Source organism: Perognathus longimembris, chromosome 18 (genome assembly GCF_023159225.1).
Source record: "Perognathus longimembris pacificus isolate PPM17 chromosome 18, ASM2315922v1, whole genome shotgun sequence".
NCBI lineage: Eukaryota > Metazoa > Chordata > Mammalia > Rodentia > Heteromyidae > Perognathus > Perognathus longimembris.
In genome coordinates this window covers 26,092,609-26,113,358 of record NC_063178.1, presented here as the reverse complement: position 1 = coordinate 26,113,358, position 20,750 = coordinate 26,092,609, and the positions used below count along the sequence as shown (strand labels likewise).

At 42.9% G+C, this 20,750-nt stretch overlaps 1 protein-coding gene across 1 annotated transcript in view; it reads right to left on the bottom strand.

Moving 5' to 3' along the window:
• Pip4k2a (phosphatidylinositol-5-phosphate 4-kinase type 2 alpha) overlaps window positions 1-20,750 on the bottom strand; it is a 153,695-nt gene that overhangs the window by 46,030 nt on the left and 86,915 nt on the right. The window contains exons 2-3 of the mRNA XM_048367985.1: window positions 15,410-15,507; window positions 13,710-13,806 (exon numbers count right to left, since the gene is read on the bottom strand). Of these exons, the coding sequence (XP_048223942.1) occupies window positions 13,710-13,806; window positions 15,410-15,507 (195 nt within the window). The remainder of the gene's footprint in view (window positions 1-13,709; window positions 13,807-15,409; window positions 15,508-20,750) is intronic.

Sequence of the window (20,750 nt, the reverse complement as noted above, 5' to 3'; positions counted from 1 at the left end):
AAGTAGGTGAGTATCCAGAATCAAAATCCCACTTTATTTACCTTACACTTCTCAGAGTGGGGGGAATGGCTCAAAGTTACTTGTTTATTTTATTTTGGTGATGTTGATGCTTGCCCTCAGGGCCTCACTGTGAGGCAAGTGCTCCACCACTTGAGCCACAGTTTAGTTTTTTTTCAGATAAGGGCTTCCTGCTTTTGCCAGGCAGGCCTTGGACCAGGAGCCTCTTATCTCTGCCTTCTGAGCAGCTGGGAGTACAGGTATATGCTGCCCAACCCTAGTCAACGGCTAACATTTTTCTTCTGAATAAAATTACGTTCAAGATACAAAAGGAAATAGAATAGCAACCAAAGAGTGCCTCAAATGGCGGGGGAGGTACCCAGTTTACACAGAGTAATTCTCATTCTGGTAAGAGCCTGCTCAGTGGTTACCGTGACTACCATCAGCAGCGGGATAGGTAAGAGATGGCGATGAGGGAGCTTTAGTCACTTGACAAAGGTCATGCAGCTAGTAAAGGAAGAGCTGAAATTCCAACTCAGGGTGCCTGGTTTAGAACCCTGGTTCTCAACTAAGTCAACTAGCAAACTACTTAACTAACTTACAGGTGCTGCCCTGGGCAAGAATATTCTACAACAGCTTCTCAGAAGATTCTGGCCTAGTCCATCTTCTACCTTTCTTCAGCAGGGAGAGAGGCTCTCCTGGATCAGCTCAAGTCTAGGGTCTGAATCACACTGTGGACACTTTAGTTAGAGATGTCCACTTTCTCTTTTGCCTCTTACTTACGAGTCATTAGGAAATTTCACCCACCTAGCCCAGCGTTTTTCCCCCTGGTCACTAGACTCATGGGAAGAGCAAACCTCGGGCAAATGAGGGAAGTCTGGCTTTATTGCTGTTCACTGTGCTTCTGAGTAATGACCTCACCACCTGCCCAGGATTCAAAGGCAAAGACGCTTCTCCCTTCAGCCTCTTCTATCCTCATAGGTATTCAAAGGCCCAGGTGGACTGAACATCTTCTAGTTCAGAAGACACCGAGGCCTTTGGAGAGGCAGTACCTCATGGATTTTCAATGAAAGGGTCCCTTTCTGCCTGGCACTTTTCAATCTTCTTATCCTTTCCTTCCTTTTAAAATGAAATCCAGCAGAAGAGAGTCATCCCACGCAGAGTTAACTTGCAGGGATGTAGAAGCTCTCGAAGCCCTGCACTTGAAGGGACGTGGTCCACAAGCCATCCTCGTTTCTCTGGTAGACCCAGCACTACTGCAGCAGAAAGACTCAGCCTGAGACAGTGCATAGCAGATCCAATGCAAGCAGGCACGGCCGGCCGCCATGTGGAGGGCCCAGACTGTCAATGAACTGAATCTGCTTTCCTTTGCTTATTAAAAAAAAAAATCCAATGTAACTCCCAATGACTTTAATTAGCAGGACTTGGCAGTGTTAAATTATTCCAAAGAAAACTGAAATTTAGTCGATTGAGAATGATGAAAAAGATTTTCAGGATGAAGATAGCTATAGTAGAAGAGCTCAAGTCTCATTTCTATCACTTTTTTGGCCAGTCCTGGGGCTTGGACTCAGGGCCTGAGCACTGTCCCTGGCTTCTTTTTGCTCAAGGCTAGCACTCTGCCACTTAAGGCACAGCGCCACTTCTGGCCGTTTTCTGTATATGTGGTGCTGGGGAATTGAACCCAGGGCCTCATGTATACAAGGCAAGCACTCTTGCCACTAGGCCATATCCCCAGCCCACTTCTATCACTTTTTTACTTACTTTTTTTTCTTTTCTTTTACACCACACCCTACTTAGAGGAAAATCAAAGCCCATGTCCCTTTGTGTGGATAAAGGCTAGCAAAAAGAAAAGGAAGGAGAAAGAGGAGAAGGAGGAAAAGGACAAAGAGAAGGAGGAGAGGGAGAAAGAAGGAAGAAGAAGAATTTAGTTTACTTTTTGTGCTAGACAAGTAGAAATCAAAAGAGTTAATGAAATTTTATATCAATTGTTTGTTCCCTGGGATGATTCTGGCAAAGTCCAGCTCATGATTTTATAGGTATTCCCCAAATTCCTGTGAGGAAGGAAAGCCAGATGCGCTTTCCCATTTGAAGGTACGAAACTGGTGAACAATGGAGTCAAACTATACATGTAAGGCTCCTGCCTAAAGTAAATAAAAAGAGCAACTTGCAAAAATCAGGACCAAACTTCAATTATGGAACATCAAAACCACAGGCTTTTTGCAGCCTTTGACCTAAGGTGAAGCCATATGGATGCTTTACACTCAGGGTAGTGCAATGTCAGGCACTGGTCTAGAATCGGGAACACGTTCTGCCACCCATTCCATCTGCCATTCATCAGCCTCACATGTCGTTGAGCCCCCATTTCTGGTCTCAAATGAAGAAGGGCTGAATTAAGAGTTCTACTTGAGACATTCTGTAATAGAAAGACACACTGACTCTAAGACATGGTTCATGGATCTGGAAGCCACTGGTCTGTACAGGCCTTCGAAGGTGACTCGCACCTATTTTCTAAGGAGAGTCTGCTCAGAAGACAACATGCCAACATCTCAGCAGCAGCAAAGGATGACTTAGGACTTCTGGGATGAGATTTAAGAAAAAGAGGACAAAAGTACAAGGAGCTCCATGAAAACGACACTTCGTGGTTTCCACATGCATTCGGGACAACTTGGAGATTATTCCAAACCACTGGATTTACAGAAGAAAACAGAGACGTAGAGAACGGAAAGGGGTTGCTCACCTGTCTTATGAATATATCTAGTTGGGACAATATCTGTGGTAGACACGCTCTTGAGTGTGACAGGCATTTCCATAAAATAGTTAATATAGATTTTTCCATAGTGACAAATTCCTTCGAATACCAATTTAGAGTGTGAGTCAGCTGGCACCAAAATCAAACTTGTCTGGATGTTTTCAATTTTGCCAAGGAAAATGTGCAATAAACACCACCAGAAACAGCTACAGTGCTAATGCAGCTGTGTGTGAAAGCTTTCTTGGCTCCTATTGAGACAGCCCATTGCTTGACTGTAACTGAAGGGACAGGGGAAAGGGATGTCTCTCTCTCCAGGCAAGAAGAGAGCAAGATGTGTGTTTGTGGATCAATCAAAGCTTGAGGCCAGGAAGGCTTTGAGTCTGAAAATTCACACAGTGTGAAGACAGGACTGAAGGACACTTCATGTTTTTTACAAGTCCTGTGCAGCAAACCACACGGACCCCTAAGGTTTCTTCATGTTTCCAAACACATGGCACATTCACCACATTTATATTAGTTACTCGTGTGGGTTGAAACTTGGAGGTTTGCAATATCCTCTATCACTGCCTCCCTCCTATCTTTTGAAGCCTGTTCTGTCTGCTGTCTTTCCAAAGTGTGCCAAAGTAATATTTTACATTTACAGCTGACTTCTAAGCTGCTTTTGCACAACTAAACTGGGAAGGAAATGGAAAAGAGGGATAAAAGAGGTCAAGATGAAGCTGGAAAGTGAGGACAAGATTTTTATGGAGAAAGAAGGCCAAATGAAGGCCTCACTTAGAAATAATCTTTTTGGCGGCTGGGGATATAGCCTAGTGGCAAGAGTGCCTGCCTCGGATACACGAGGCCCTAGGTTCGATTCCCCAGTACCACATATACAGAAAACGGCCAGAAGCGGCGCTGTGGCTCAAGTGGCGGAGTGCTAACTTTGAGCGGGAAGAAGCCAGGGACAGTGCTCAGGCCCTGAGTCCAAGGCCCAGGACTGGCCAAAAAAAAAAAAAAAAAAAAAGAAATAATCTTTTTGGGGGTTGGTTGTGGGTCTTGAACTCAGGGTCTGGGAGCTGTCCCTGAACTTTTTTGCTGAAAGCTAGCACTCTACCACTTGGAGACACAGCTCCATTCCCAGTTTTTGAGTGGTTAATTGGAGAAAAAAAGTCACACGAGGACTTCCTGCCCAGGCTGGCTTCGAACAGTGATCCTCAGATCTCAGACTCCTAAGTAGCTAGGATGACAGGCATGAGCCACTGGTACCAGTACCACCAATGTTAGAAACATTTTTTTCCTCTCATCTTAAATCACTTGACTTAAGAGATCAAGTCTGAGATTCAGTTCTGATACAACCAAGGCCTCAAAAGTCTAATTTTTTCAGGGTTGGTTTGGTCATCTTCAAGATAATTTCCATATCCAAAGTGAAATACTGACTTTCAGAAACCTATATCTTTATGTGCCTGTCTGTTTTTATGAAAAAGGTGCCAGACAAAACTAGCTCAACAAATTTACCCTTGGTTTGGGGAGACATAATACTATTTAAATCCAAGTGCCTTGCTACGGACAAAAGCTCACAGAGTTATATGTTCTGTAATAAGTCACATTACTTTGATTCAAAACTGGGACTACAAACCTGTCAGTTCAGGAGTGAAAAAGCCTTCAACAATAATAGTTGTTGTTGTTGTTGTTATTATTATTATTAAATAGAGAACTGCTGGCTCATGCCTGTAATCCTAGCTACTCAGGAGGCTAAGATCTGAGGAAAAGAGTTCAAAGCCAGCCTGGGTAGAAAAGTCCATGAGACTCTCATTTCGAACCAACCAGCAAAACCAGAAGTGGAGCTGTGGTTCAAGAGACAGAGAGCTGTAAGCAAAAAAGCCAAGGGACATTATCTTGAATTCATGCCTCAGGACTAGACTAAACCAGCATACAACATGCTCATGCTCATACACACACACACACACACACACACACACACACACACACACACACACACACAGAGAGAGAGAGAGAGAGAGAGAGAGAGTTCTGGTCTAGGTGAGATCCTAGTAAGAATATAAAACACTTCTGTCCATTTTTGCCTGATTATCTCGCAATGTGGTCAGCCTATTTTGCATAGTCAGATACATTTCTGATCTTATGGTATTGTATATCCTGTCTCTAACTTTCCACAGCTCTGTTTCAAGCTCTGGTACCATGTGGGTCGTCAACAGGAAATAAAGGAAGATAAATGACAGTTGAGGTTCCCTCTTTAGTGTTCATCTTCCATTTATAAGTAGAAATTTATTGTCTTTCCCCTTAAGAAAAGGATTAGTGGCGCTGCCCCCAGCCCCAATCGTCTGCCTTGAAGATGTTTATTTCCACAGCGGGAGTCCGGGATTAGTGGAGCCTCCAGAAGGGGAGAGGAAACATAAAGGTCAATTTAATTAGCTCCTATCTACCACCCGTCTTTTATACCCCTGTTACTTTCCCTCATACTTTGTCCTCCAAGTAAAACACTGAGCACTTAAACATTTGATTGTCTGGAATGAATCCCATACTTGCAAGCATTTTGTTTCTTTTAAATTTTTTTTCATTCTAGTTTGTACCTCTTGCTAAAATCACATATGACAAGTGTTCACTGTTTGTCAAAGCAAAGGCCATTTAGAATTAATATGCCCAGGCTCAAATGAGGAAAAGCTGACATGTTACCAGGAGAGCACAACCATACCAACAGTGTATATAAGAGCCTCAAACGCCAATACTTCTGAAGACAATAGACTCAGAGATCTGACAGCTTTATCTTCAGAGGGCTTTAGGGAACAGGGTGATTTTTCCTCCTCATTTTATAGGTGAGGACACTGAACTTCATCAGAGCCGGGAGAAGGGCTTCTAGCCAGCCATTCCATAGGCACAGAAAACACAAGATCAGGTCAGGCCTCCCAGGTCCCAGGAAGTGTTCTTTGCCCAACTCTAGCGATTGGTTTCACGGACTTGAAACTTGGAAACCAATCTCTGTCCTGCTGACAAGTCAGAATTACGATTACAAGCCTCAAATCACATGACCCAGGAGACAGAAGCGACTGTCCAGAGAAGACCTGCTTTCTGGGCTAGTATACAGCCTATCTGAGCGGGCACAGATGGTCCTCTGACCTGGTCAGGGAGTTAAAGACCAACGTGCTAACTTGAACATCACCATCAAGGATTTATTAAATGCATACTGCGTTCAAAGCCCACTGTTAAGCTCTTGGGAAATTTCAAAGAGAGTCTGCTCTACGATCCCTGGTGCAGAATGGCTTTCATTATAGAAGGAAGCAAGACACGGTGCAATTTAATGCTTATCAATAATGAAACAACTTACCAGAAAAGTAGGACATAGAAATGAAAGGTAACAAGCAAAAGAGAGAGAGAGAGAGAGAGAGAGAGAGAGAGAGAGAGAGAGAGAGAGAGAGAGAGAGAGAGAGAGAAAGAGAGCAGCAGAGCTGTAGGAACTCCACAAAGTGCCTTTTAAATGTGTTAGGCTCTTCTTTGACTGTGGAGATGAAAATACCAGAGATCTGTTCTCAAGGCTTACAAGAAAAATAAACAAAACAAAACATTAGTATTGAGCTTTCTAGAAACACCCAGTGGCAAGGATGGCTGACTAACAGCTTTTGGTTATGCGTTGTGAGATATAACCCCAAACAGGTTCAGGGCAGGAAATGCAGGCAGGCAGGCAACTTGGGCTCAAAGAGGGGACAGGTTGTGGTGGGGAATAGCAATTTTCTGAGCTTATGGAGAGGAGAAAAGGCACTAGAAAAATCTGCTGCTGTGAAGAGCTTCAAGTCTCACAAGAGGTGGAGGCATCTGAGAGCAAACTCCTTCCTGTCTTAGCCCAGGTGAGTCTCTGGGCAGGATAGATCCTTCTAGGACTCAGGGTGAAGTAGAAGCAGGTAGTCACAACTGTAATCATAGCTACTCAGAAGGCTGAGATCTGAGGATCATGGTTCAAAGCCATCCCAAACTTTGAGACTCTTATCTTCAATTATCTTCAACTAGTGGTGGCGCTGTGGCTCCAAGTGGTAGAGCATAGCCTTGAGCTAAAAGAGCTCAGGGATGGCGCCCAGGCCCAAGACTGGCAACAAATACAAACAACCAATGGTAAAGGTAAAGTGCTTAGGCAGTGTCAGGAGCAAATACACACAAGACAATGACACGATCCAGTGCTGACTGTTAGGAGCTGAGACCATAGTCCATTCCCCACCATCAAGTCTGTACCCATCCCTTCCAGAGCCAGGCTTCTGCTCCTGGTCCCATCCCGAGATCTCCCTAGGCTGCCCAGGTGGGCACGGGCATCTCACAATCACCTACAGGGCCAGAGCTCAAATGCATTTCCCCCTCCACCCAACTCCCCACACGATCAGATCCACTTCACTCTGACACCCAGGGGCTCAGGCCCAGCACCTCTTTGGAGCCTATCTTTTGCTCCAGTGGGTCTTCAGCCCCCAACGGGTCACTTATCTCCCTCAAACTCTTGTGAAGCTGCTCCCTGCTTTAGGGTGTCAGTGACAAGTGCCCTGGCTCAAGCTTCCTCTCGCTGGGGCATCTCATAGCGTCCTCATTTCCCTATCTCCCTTTTATATACTGTACGTATAAGTCTACTGTTATCTTCAGAAAACAGCCTTTCATGACATTGTTTCTCCCCTGCGTAAAATTCCAGGGCTGTTTACTGACCGCAAGAAGGACTTGAGGTCTTCAGCTTTTCTTTGTCCTCTGTTTGTCCCTGCCTATCAGTGTCCCTTCTTAATCTACACACCAGCCACCATGGTAGGAACTCTCAGGTCTCTTGTGTGCCCCAATAACTCAAGGGCTTAAGTGCTTGCTCTCTCTCCCCACACCCCCCCAAACCTCCTGTGCTAACTACTGGGAAATCTACATTTGAAAAACACTTCCAGCCAGGTGCCAATGGCTTATGCCAGCAGGAGGCTGAGTTCTAAAGATGTTGGTGTAAACCTAGCCTGGGCAGACAGATCCATGAAACGATTATCTCCAATTAACCAGCCAAAAGATGGAAATAAGACTTGTGGTTGAAGTGGTAGAGTGCTAGCTTTGAGCAAAGAAGCTAAGGAACAGCAGCAGTCTTGAGTACTAGCAAGGGACCAAGTGTCAGTTCTAGGACACAAAAAAAATTTTTTTTCATTTGATAGCTTTAATATTTCAGACATTGACAGAATTGTCTTTTCCCCAAACTTACTGTGCTCTGTAAGTCTTAAGACTTTAATAGTAGAAATTTGAAAGAGAAACATCAGAAGTTTAAAATGTTAGCCTTTAAAAGGAATCATTTTAAAATTAGACTTCTCTGTTGTTTCACATACAAAAAAGAAAGGGCATCAAATGTGAATAATGAGAGATTCTAATTCAGGAGACGCAGTAGGGGAAAAGTAAACCTGATATTATCCAACGCAATGAACACGAGGGTTTAGTTTCAAATTATGTAGCGTGTTTAGACTTAGCAGCATTGGCTTCATCTTGTGCAACTTTTTGGTTTCTGGTGAACAATTCTGTCTACAAGTTCAGAAGCAAACTAAAACCTCCACCTGATGCCTCAAGTCTGTTAAAAGAGGCCCTAAAATCCCACAAGAGAGGTGCACACTTCTTTTTAGCACTGTTCTTTTCTACTACATCCTCTAGCATGAGAAAATGTGTAGCACAGAGCTTGACATGCAAAAGGTGCAAATAAAGACACACTGAGTTGATAACCGAGTGAATTCATGCCTGAAAGGACCATGGCTTTAGGTGGCACTTGGATGTGTAAAACCAGAAGTTCAGAAGAAGCAGTGTTCATGAAGCCTGCTAAGGCAGCAAGCATTCATTTTAAAGGTGTCCGGAAGAGGGAGGGGCTGTGGAGTGAAGTGTCTCACTGGTCAAAACCAATCAAAGAGCATGCTCCCCTCCAAGAATATGACAAACCAATTATACCATTAAACAAAAACACTACTAACATATTGGAGGAAGTTCTAAGTCTTCTAAATCTGGACTCACTAGACGTGCATGCATACACACACACACACACACACACACACACACACACACACACACTCTCTCTCTCTCTCTCTCTCAGGCTTACAGATTTAGGTTAAATGCTATTGTGGTTTGGATAGGAAATGTTCCCAGATGGCAGTGCTACTGAGAGGCGAGTGGATCATGAGGGCTTTGCTCTAAACAGGTAGGTTAAATTCACTGAGTAATAATCTGAGGACATTATTGGGAGGTGACGGACACGAAAGTCACTGGAGACAGGCCTTTGAAGGGCATATTTTGTCCCTGGTCCCTTCCTCTCTCTTCTTCTCTGCTTCCTGGCTGCAGGAGGTGAGCCCCTTCATCCTACCATTTGCTCACTCCTATGGTCACGATGTTCTACTCCATCTCAGGCCCAAAGGCCAGCTAGCTATGGACCAAAACTTCTGAAGCCACTAAGTCAAAACAAACCTTAACTATGTTTGAATCTGTCTTGTAAAAGCCAGGAAAATAAGTTTCATTAAAAGAAAAAAAAAAAAAAAGACTTGCTGGGCAGTAGTGGCTCTCACACCTGTAATCCTAACTATGCAGGAGGCTGAGATCTGAGGATTATAGTTTGAAGCCAGCCTGCGTAGGAAAGTCCATGAGACTCTTATCTCTAATTAAGCACCCACCGAGAGAGAGAGAGAGAGAGAGAGAGAGAGAGAGAGAGAGAGAGAGAGAGAGAGAGAGAGAGAGAGAGAGAGAGAGAAAGTCCAGAAGTAGAGCTGTGGCTCAAGTGGTAGATCACTAACCTTAAGCAAAACAGCTTAGGGATAGTGCCCAGGCCCAGAGTTCCAGCCCCTAGATAATCTCTTTCTCTCTCTCACACACAGGACAAAACAGAAATAATAATAATAATAATAAAAGACAGGAAAGACACTAATGTTTACCGGGATAGAAGAAATATTTTTTAATTCCTTTTAAGAATCTGGGTGCTATGGCTCACGGATAGCTAGTAATCCTAGCTACTTGGGAAGCTGAGACTGGCAGGAATGTGGTTCCCAAATATCACAGGCAGAAAATTCTAAGAGATGAAGGGAAATTGGATGTGGTAGTTAATACCTGTCATTGCAGCAATGACAGAAGCCTAATGTTAGGTGGATTTCAGCCCAAATACCTACCTCAAAAAATAAAATAAGTAAAAAAAAAGTTAAAAAATTAGGCATGGGTCGGCTTAGCAAGTGTGAGGAGCAGGGTTCAGACTCTAGCAGTGCACAAGGAAGTTTAAATTAGAGCTCAATTAGATAGGCTAGTTACCTTGTTCTATTTTTACCAAATTGACTTCCACTCAGCAATACTGACATATTTCAGGTGTAGCAAAAGAAAAAGAAAGGCACAAGATAAACATACTTATCCATTTGACTAAGTAGAAAGGTCTGAAATTAAGAAAATAAACACAGAAGGGCAATGGCGGGTTGTCTTTGGCAGGCCAGTGTCTAAAGGTGATACGAGGCTAGGTTTACAGACTCCATTTTCCCAATAAAACTGGGAAAGAATAGTGCAGGCAGCTCAGGAAAAGATTCATCTTCTAAAAAAAAATTTTTTTTTGTTGTTGTTGCATACTAAACTCACACACATGGCTGAGCTCTACCCCTAGTCATCCTTTAAACACACCACTCTCAGGAGTAGTAGAGATGGCTCTTTTTTGTTTGTTATTTTGGTACCAATACTGGGGCTTGAACTCAGGCCCTGTGCACAGTCTCTTAAGATTTTTTTTTTTTTTTTTGGTTTAAGGCTGGTGCTCTATCACTTGAGCCACACCTCTACTTTTGGCTTTTTGGTGGTTCATCAGAGATCAGAGATCTCATGGACTTTCCTGCTTGGGTTGGCTTTGAACTTTGATTCTCAGATCTCAGCCTCCTGAATAGTTAGTATGACAGGCTTGAGGCTCAGGCAACCAGCAGAAATGGCTCAAAACTATTCAGAGCTGGGGCTGGGAATATGGCCTAGTGGCAAGAGTGCTCGCCTCGTATACATGAAGCCCTGGGTTTGATTCCCCAGCACCACATATATAGAAAATGGCCAGAAGTGGCGCTGTGGCTCAAGTGGCAGAGTGTTAGCCTTGAGCAAAAAGAAGACAGGGACAGTGCTGGGGCCCTGAGTCCAAGCCCCAGAACTGGCCAAAAAACAAAACAAAACAAAAAACAACAAAAAAAAACCCCAAACTATTCAGAGCTAATTTGCCAACTGATACGTATTGAGGGGATGCACCCTTCTGATCCTGCTAATCTACCTGTGCCTTCACCCCTGCACTGAATAGGGTCTCATGAGGGAGGGTTACCACAACCACCCTCCTTTATTCCAAATGAAGTAGCCAGCAAGGAGGCCTACACCTAAGACCTTGTTTTCATTGAAACTCTAGGACTCTGCTCCTGCTGACAAAAATTTTATTTTGTGGGTTATTATTATTAATCATTATTATTTCATGTCTGGGGATGGAACCCAGGGGGTCTTCTTTCACACATGCTAGGCAAAGATCTACTTACCGAGCCAGCCCTCTCAGGCTGTCGAAAAGTGTGTTTTTTTTTTTTTTTAAGCAAGCACAGAACCTGGGAAAGGAATGAAGGGCGAGGGAGAAAAGCAAAGCACGTCTTTGGTTTACAAAAGTGACTCTGAACACCCACTTTTTCTTTTTCTTTTAAATAGAAATATAGTTGCCAAAGAGAAAGCAGCAATTTAAAATGCCAAGAACACAGGCAAAGTGAGAAAAGGAGGGGTGTTCAGATGATTAATTACACTCACTCTGACACTCCATAGCACCACTCTCTAGGGCTCAGAGTCCAACAGACTTGCCAATTACTTACTCATGAATCACGCCTTCCCCCCTACCTTTGCTACCTTCAAAGTTGTGCTTAGCAATTTGCACTTCGATAGCAACTTAGATGGTTTTGTTTTTAGAGGGAAGATGGTGTTTAAGTCTTTCAACAACCAAATCTGTCATTTTAGGAAAGGATAAAAACCACTTTTGTCTGACACAGGGCAGAGTTCAAAATGTGATGGGATCATTGATGAACTCCTTAAACCGATGAGAAGAAATGTCAGGATTTCCTTTCAGTAAACAATCAGGGAGCCTTACAAGATACAATAACAGAGCCATACAGTCAGTTTCTGCCAGTCATTGCTGGCTCATGCCTATCATCCTAGCCACTCAGAAAGTGGTTTGAAACCAACCTGGGAAGAAAAGTTCCTGAGGCTCTTATTCCCATTTAGCCAGTAAGAAGCCAGAAGTGGAGGTGTGGCTCAACTGGTAGAGAGCCAGCAAGACAAATTTAAGCAAACAAGCCAAAAGAGAGCTCAAGGTCCTGAGTTTAAACCCCAGTACCAACACACACACACACACACACACACACACACACACACACACACACACACACACACCAGTTTCTGTGAAATGCCAATAAGCTATTCTATTAAAACTTAAAAAAAAATACAAACAAAACAAGAAGAAAACAAAAAGATGACGAGAGGAGGACCATACTTGTACTTTGTCCCAGAGCCAGGCAGAGATTTCCTAAAGACGTGAAAGTAATCTAGTATTTTCTTTTAAAATACCTATTTCATTTTCATATAGCTTGCTCAACATGGAGTAACAGCACTTAAAGGAATCATCCCTTTTACTTTATACAAATTGTTTCTATTATTCCAATTATCCTCTAAAAGTTACTTTTCCAGCAGTGAATGTTGAGCCCATAATTGTGATCTAAGTTCTTTCTTAACTAAGTCCCAGAATGAATGTTGGCCAATGAAGAATGGAGGGCCCACATCCTACATGGGTCATTTACTAGCTGTCTACCTTCCTGGGTGCATGCAGGCTCAGCTCAGAACGCAGGTCTCCATGGAGACCATGATTCTGGTCCACAGCAAGGATGACATGGCCTGGATAGCAAGGCCTGGTAATATCTCATGGAACGTTATAGAGTAAATACAAATACAGATCTTTAGGAAAGCGTATCAACCAAGGGTGCTTTGCCTTGGGACCTTTTTTTTTATTATTAATAAGAAAGTGTAAGCTCTGCCAATATTCAATTTGTAAAGTTAGCCAGGTACTATAGTACTGAATGCAAGATTAATTAGGACTGTCAATTTAGGGCCAATGAGAGAAATTGTTTGCTGGATTTGAAAAAGTTTAAATAAGTACCAAGATTTTTGCTAAGTGGGTATGGATACAGAAACTCAAGATTACCATGGTCAGACCCTTTCTTAGGAAAATGATCACGGATTGGCAGATATTTTAAACGCTAAAACACATTTCATGGTGAAAAGGTAGGTATGAGGAAAAGAGTGCTCTGTTTAGAGAGGACAATGCTCTTAGAATTGTGCCTAGGATTGGTGGCTCTTGGTGGTGACAACAAAGGCCATGGCCACTCCACAATCTAGCATTGTGGTACACAAGGGCCTTTGACAAAAACGCTGGGGCAAGCAACGAGGTTGCCAAGTTGGAAAGCAGCAAATCAGCAAGAAAATGATTTCTGAGATTCCAAAACAGCCTTTGCAAAAGTCAGAAAGGTGACTCCAAACACACATACACATACACCGGCACCACACACTCACTACCAGAAACCAGAGTGTTCAAGACACCCTCAAAGCTTGGCCTCCTTCCAGAGGAGCCCAGTTTCTTCCCCACAGACTAGAACACCGAAGTCGTGCTGCAGTCTCCACACTGGAGCCACGGCTTCACTTCCAGCTTTTTGGTGGTTAATTGGGAGTAAGACTTTCATAGGATTGGTCTGTCCAGGCTGGCTTTGAACCTTGATCCTCAGAGCTCAATCTCTTAAGTTGTTAGGATTACAGGCGTGAGTCACTGGTGTCTGGCTTTAGGGGAACTCTTGATTTCACAAAACCTTTGAAGACTTCGTACATGAAATGGACTTGTAATGACAGAAAATGTATTTTAAAGAGAAAAAGAAAAGGTACAGTGAAACCCATTTCCTATTTGAAGCAAGATACAAAAGTAACTCACCTGGAAATCTTGATCATCAATTCCAAATCTCTCCCGAAGATTCCGGAAAACCATCGGGCAATATTCCTTAAACTTGAAGTGGCTCGGCATGTTTTCTCTGAAATAGTCCCATTGGAATAAAGCTCAGGCAGAGGAAGAGCTCAGCAGACTCAACTTTGCCCCCATCGAGTCCTACCTGGAGTCACTGTGCATGGCAGGCCTTAATGACAAGCCAGTAAGATCCAGGAGGCAGAAGGGGACAGATCAATAATATAGTCTCCCTTATCACAGGCACATTAGAACTGGGCAGCCCTTTGTTCCTGACCATATACCCACTCCCCAGTAGCCATTCCCCAGTGAGGAGGTGGGAGGGGGAGGAGTCACGAAGGAAAACAGGAAAGAAAAGTAGAGGAGCTGCAGAAGGTTCAATACTGAGGAAAGGGCAGCAGAGCAAGCCCAGCAGTGAGCCTGTATTGGGTTGTGTGGTCCTTGTACAGAGGAGCTGAGAAAACAGGGTTGTGCCCTCGTGTCCCCAGTGACTGGTTTTATAGGAAGACCACATTCTACATGCACATTGAGAACATGCCTGGGGAAAATCAGCCTCCAAACAGTGTCCCATGGAGAAATGTCAAGGTAGACGGGGTATAGCTGAGAGGTAGAGCCCTTGCTTAGCATGTATGAGGAGGTCGTGGTTCATTCTCTGGCAGAGAGAGACAGAGTAAGAGAGCAGGGAGACAAAGAGAGACAGAGAGACAGAGGAACAGAGAGAGAGAGAGAGAGAAAGAAAGAAAGAAAGAAAGAAAGAAAGAAAGAAAGAAAGAAAGAAAGAAAGAAAGAAAGAAAGAAAGAAAGAATGGAAGACAGAAAGGAAGACAGAAAGAGAAACTGAGATAGAGACATAGAGGCATATGCACAGAGACCAAGGGACAGAAACAAGAGAAAGAGAATAAACATCACATTTGATATTTATATGGCGAGGACATCTTTGAGGCTCATCATCCCACTCACACAGAACTGGCCCCTCCTTTGAGTTCACACAGAACCACATATATAAATTATGCACATGTGCACAACCCTCTGTCATCATGACTCACACCTGGATTATAGTGATGTGTGTGTGTGTGTGTGTGTGTGTGTGTGTGTGTGTGTGTGAGTTTCTAACACCAGCCTGACTGTGAGCTCAAGAGCAGGCCATATTGTATATGTTACCATTATTTCCAGCGCTCTCAATGGGACTATCTAACATCTAACAGGTGTTTCACCATGACATCTAAAATGACATCCAGAGAACATTCTTCATGTCCAATATGGCATCCAATTATGTTTTAGAAAAATGTACCTTAATTCTTTATTTTTCTATGACATAGTCATTTTGGTTCATAATTTTTTTTTCAAAGTTCTCTGTTAAAAGAGCAGAGGTTCATAACTGCTCAAAAATCCAGGCAATGTACTGCTTCAAAAATTTAAATTGTAATGAGAACATCTCTGCTAATGCATAAGATATTCATAGAGAACAATATGCCATATGGCAAAAGGATATTATCCCAGAGGGCCTGCTGTTACTTCTCTTGAATATGACAGATGGTTATGTTTATCACAGGATTAACTTCATCAGCAAAACTTTACTCCCACCCATTGAAAAATTATGTGATTATAGAAATTCACACAGCTATACTCTCAGCAGCCACCAGAGTCCTCTGAAAGGCAGGACTTGGACTTACTTGTTAAAAAGGTGATTGTCCACCTTTATCTTTGAATAAGCTTTGAAGTCATCTGGCATCAACATGACAGGGATTTGAACATGGCTCAGTTCGTTGATCTGGAAAAATAGAAAATAAATAGCACCAGTTATTACCATTTGGTGGGAAGGGCTTGACTTGAATGTGTGCTTGCCAAGAAAACCTGTGGACACAGAACCTTCCTTGTCTGCTGATTCTCCTCCATCCCAACATCTAATCTAAGCCCTCTCTGTCTTTTTCCTCACTCCCTCTTCAGACTTTACCACTGTTTCCTAGCTATCATCTGGCCCCAACTGGCACTTCTGCTTGGTGGCCTCTGGGTGGCAGTGGCAAGAGAGGGATACTGGAGGCCAATCCTCAAGGTCACTTCAACCCAGAACATCTTTGATGATTACATCCCCAGGCAACATCTGTCTATGAAGAAAACAGAGTCAGGTGCAACGGCTCACACCTTTAATTCTAGCTTCTTGGGAAGACCAAGGTTTGAGCCCAGCCTAGGCAAAAATCTGTGAGACCCCCATTTCAACCAATAAAAGCTGGGCATGGTGGGACTTGTCTGTCATCCTAGCTATGGAGCGAGTATAAATAGGAGGATCGAGGTCTAGGCTGGCAGAACTAAATTTAAAAAATACTAGAGTGAGGCATGAATTTGCCAACAGAGGAAATCATGACTGAGGGAAGGAGAAGGGGGTGAAGAACAAAACCTGAACTAGGCATGGTACACCCCAACACTTAGGAGGTGGAGGAAGGAAGATACAGAGTTCAAGGCCAGCCTGAGCTGCATAGTAAGACCCTGTTCCAAAACAAAACAGAACAAAATCACACCTCCCAAAAGAAAAGGCAATGATGGTATTCCAGAGGACAAAAGGTGGACAGCAGGTATGGCTTCTGACATAGGAGTCTGAAAACCCGACCTTTCTCTGGGTTAGTTGTGTCTGCATTCTGGATCCCAAGCTATATTGCTTGCTTACTGCTAGTAATGAAAAGCACTTTAAAGGTTTATACCTCCAACAGAATGGAAGACATCATGAAAGGCGTCTGATTCCAAAAAAACAAATACAAACCCAGCAAAAATCAGTTCCCCTCCCCCCCCCCCCCAAATGAACACACTGCTGTGTACACAGAAAGTAAAGGAAGTCTACAGGATACTTTCCTTCCCTGCTGATTCTAATCCACAGGGATTAGATCACGCAAGGGTGATCGATCCTTAAGCAAGTCTGAAGACCAATGCCAATTTCAACATTTTCTTGGGCCAAAGTTGGAAGTAGAGGAGTGAGACATAAAGGGAACATGAAGAGCTTGGAAAAATGAGAGAGCAAGTTTGAAGAGAGAAACAGGATTGGTCTTTTCAGAAAGAGTCCACTTGCAGTTTAGAGACAGTTAAGGAGAACAGGAAACAAGGGCTAGGGTTCTTCAGAATTTAAGTATTTTGCTGCCCATGTATGATATAAAGATAAAGGAGCAAAGGCGTTCCAGGATTGTCCCTTGGAAAGGGAAAATTGGTACTAAAAACAATCCAAGAAACTTTAAATTTATTGGTTTGGCATTCTACCCAGCCCAATCATTCTGATGGCCCACCCCAAAATGATTTATTCATTATCAGTATTTGTTTGTTTTGTAGTGCCGAGGATAGACCCCAGGCATATACTAGTCAAGAGTTCTACCAGGAGTTTTTTTTCCTTGTTGTTGTTATTTGGTGTGTGTGCACACATATAAGTCATTCCTACGGCTTGAACTCAGGGCCTGAGTGCTGTCCCTGAGCTTTTCTTGCTGAAGACTAGTGTTCTACCACTTGAGCGGCAGCTCACTTCTGGCTTTTTTGGTGGCCAGTTGGAGATAAGCATCTCACTTTCCTGCCCAGGCTGGCTTTGAACTGTGATCCTCAGATTGCAGCCTCCTGAGTAGTTAGGATTACAGGTGTGAGCTGGTGCCTGGCTCTAGCAGTTTGTTTTTTTTTTTTAATCACTCTTTTTTTTTTTTAAAGACAAAGTATTTACTTTTTGATGGTCTTGGTAGACACTTAAATTGAGTGCACATATATATTTATGTAGGTTACATAATATTCATGAAAGGACACAAAAAGATTGGTATTCATCATTGATATTTTGAAGGAATGAACAACATACCTCTATGCCTTTGGAATAAGTATATGTTATAAAATCCAAATTGTTTTTAATTTATGGAGATAAGAATGGTTTCACAGTTTATTAAACTTTTATTAGGTTAGCTAAATAAGTGGAAATCACTAGTTATAGTATTCAGGGCACATTTATAGTTCTTTCAGGTTGCAAATATTTAATGAACTCTTACAAGGAAAGGGCAATACGACTTTACACTTGTAAAGCACTTAATGGTTGTCAAACTAAGACGTTTTAATCCTGTTTGTGCTGACAGTCATATTTATGACCATACTTTTGTACGTGTATTAGATATACTTCCATGCAGAGGAGCCACGAGCTGGCTCTCCCCGTGCCCTTGGAAGGGTACCCCTAAAACGCGGGTGTGGATCACAGCTACCTGCCAGCCTAGCTGCTGACAATACTGAGGTCCACTTGGGTCCAAATAAAGAAGCCTTGTGGTCAACATCAATAGAAACAAGGTTGAGGGGGGCGGGGGGGGGGCTGGTACAACATGTGGATGTGGTTGTATTATGATTCAAGATTGAAGGAAGGGATGGGGTGAGCCGGCATGGTGGAAGAAGGGGGCTGGGAAGCACCACCAGACCTCAGCTCATCTTGGCCCCAGCTCACTTTTACACTCAGCTCTAACCTCACTGCTATTAACTTGCTAATAACTTACTGGACAGGTGCCAAGCACGGCTTTTTTAACACTCTGCAGTGCCAGGTGATGGTGGCTCATGCCTAAAATCCTAGCTATGCAGGATGCTGAGAGCTGAGGGTCAAAGCTCGAAGCTAGCCCAAGCAGGGAAGTCCATGAGGCACTGATCTCCAATTAACCACCAAAGACCAGGAAGTAGGGGTATAGTTCAAGAGGTTGAGCTAGCTCTAGACTTGCGCGAAAACACTAAGGGAGCGTGCCTAGGCCTATAGTTCAAGCACCAGTACTGGTGCACTCATATGCATACAAGAAAACAAAACAAAACAAAAGAACAACAACAAAAAACACACACAACCCCATTCTAGAAAAAGTATTTTTCCTGGTAGCCGATAATATAGATACTACCATTCCTCATTTTTATGATATGGAAATCAAGAGTAGGTAAAATAGTAGCAACTAAATGGTACCTGGAACCTCTAAGCTTGTTTTCCTCAGTCAAGTTAACTAACACTTATCTCCGATTAAAAAATTCAATGAGTCTGAAAGGCTGAACCTAAGATTCCTTCAAACGCCTGCTTTCCCAGGTTATGGTTCCCAGCAAGTTTATAAAAAGACCTGAAATTTATGCCCTCATTTCTTTTTGTAGGCAGTGATTGATTAGCAGACACACATTTTAATGGAATATGCACTGTGGTCTACAGTTACATAAGTTCTAGTTTCAATTCTACAATGTAAACCTGGGAAGGCCTGTGTCATGACCAGTAAACATTCCTCAACATGTCTTGTCACTTTCATAAAGGGGAAATAAATATTCCTTAAAGCTATTTAGATCTGTATCCATCATAAAAATTATCCTTAAAAATGCAAAACCAAGTTCCAAAGCAATTATTTATTCGAAATTCTTCCTTTAGGAAAGTTACAATTAACACAAAGGAGAGCAAGGTTATGAGAGTGTTTCCTTTAAAAGTACTACACAGACCACAAGACACTCAAATTTATATTATGTACAAGTTATTTCCAACACTGTAAAACATAGATCTGTTTTTCTTGGGGGTTAGATCTGTTGATTGAAGTGAATATCACTCCTGTAGATGTCAGACTGAAGCAGGATTGTGGGTTCAAAGCCAGCCTGGGTTAAATATTGATACCTTGTCTCAAATAACTACATAAACCCTACAAACTTATAAAGCTGTTCAGGTCAACAAAAGAATATAGTCATAAAATTTGAGGCATTATTAAGGACAGTTAATTCACCTACACTGCAAGTTTTCAGAATAATACATAATTAGCAATTGATTTTCATTCAATCAAGAATGCATATGGCTGGGGATATGGCCTAGTGGCAAGAGTGCTTGCCTCGTGTACATGAGGCCCTGGGTTCGATTCCCCAGCACCACATATACAGAAAATGGCCAGAAGTGGCGCTGTGGCTCAAGTGGCAGAGTGCTAGCCTTGAGCAAGAAGAAGCCAGGGACAGTGCTCAGGCCCTGAGTTCAAGGCCCAGGACTGGCCCCCCCCAAAAAAAAAAAGAATGCATAGAAAAGCTCCCCACCCACTAAATGTTAGAAAATCCTCATTACCCCCCTCCCCCCCAAAAAAAAACCTCTTCACATATAGGAGAGACTGACATATTTAATCTGATTATAGTAAAGACAGTTCCCCACAAATTATGACAAGTTGTGAGCAGGGAGCACTCTCCGCAGCTGAGGGCTACACTGCTGTGTAGTGCAGAGCTGTTTCTGGGCAGTGAATCCACCTGAGATTGGGGCAAGAAGAGAGGTGGAAACGATGGAGTTAGAAGACTCTCCCAAGACACTCCTCCCATCTAAAACCCACATGGAAGCTGCATGTGATGGCACATGCTTGTAACCCCGGCTATGTGGCAAACAGAGATCAAGAGTCTGCAGTTTGAAGCCAGCCAGGCAAAAAGTTAGCAAAAGCCCGTCTCAACAAACAAGCTGGGTAGTTGTGTCAGGTGCATGAAAGGCATGCATAGAAGGAACATACTCCTGGCCAGTCTTGGCAAATATAAGAAGCCTTACAGGGAAAGCAACAAAGCAAAACGGTATAAGGGTGTAGATTGGCAGTAGAGCACTTGTCTAGGCCTGAGTTCAAATCCTAGTACCACTCAAAACTTACACATACACAAACGCCAAAATAGTGAAGTGGGCCTACTTTATCTCCCAAACAACATTCCTTCCTGCTGCTGATATATACAGCACATTTTAAAATATAATTAAATAATAAAAATAAAGTTGAGTCTTGCAAAGTGATAAGCAGAACAGAAGAAACATCAAGGATTCAAGATCAGCAAGGACCCAGTGGGAAAGAGGAACGTGACATTATTATATGTGATTTAAATATTAATAAAGCTCTTAGGGAGATAAAATCCACTGCTTCTGGCTTCTATAAAAGGAACCTAACTTCATGTAAAAACAAACATATTTTCAATGTACCATGTGAAATTATGCCACTTTCTTTTGTCTTTCTTCTCCATGGTTTTACCCCTGATGTCACTGTAACTGATTTTGTACCCTGGGCATCA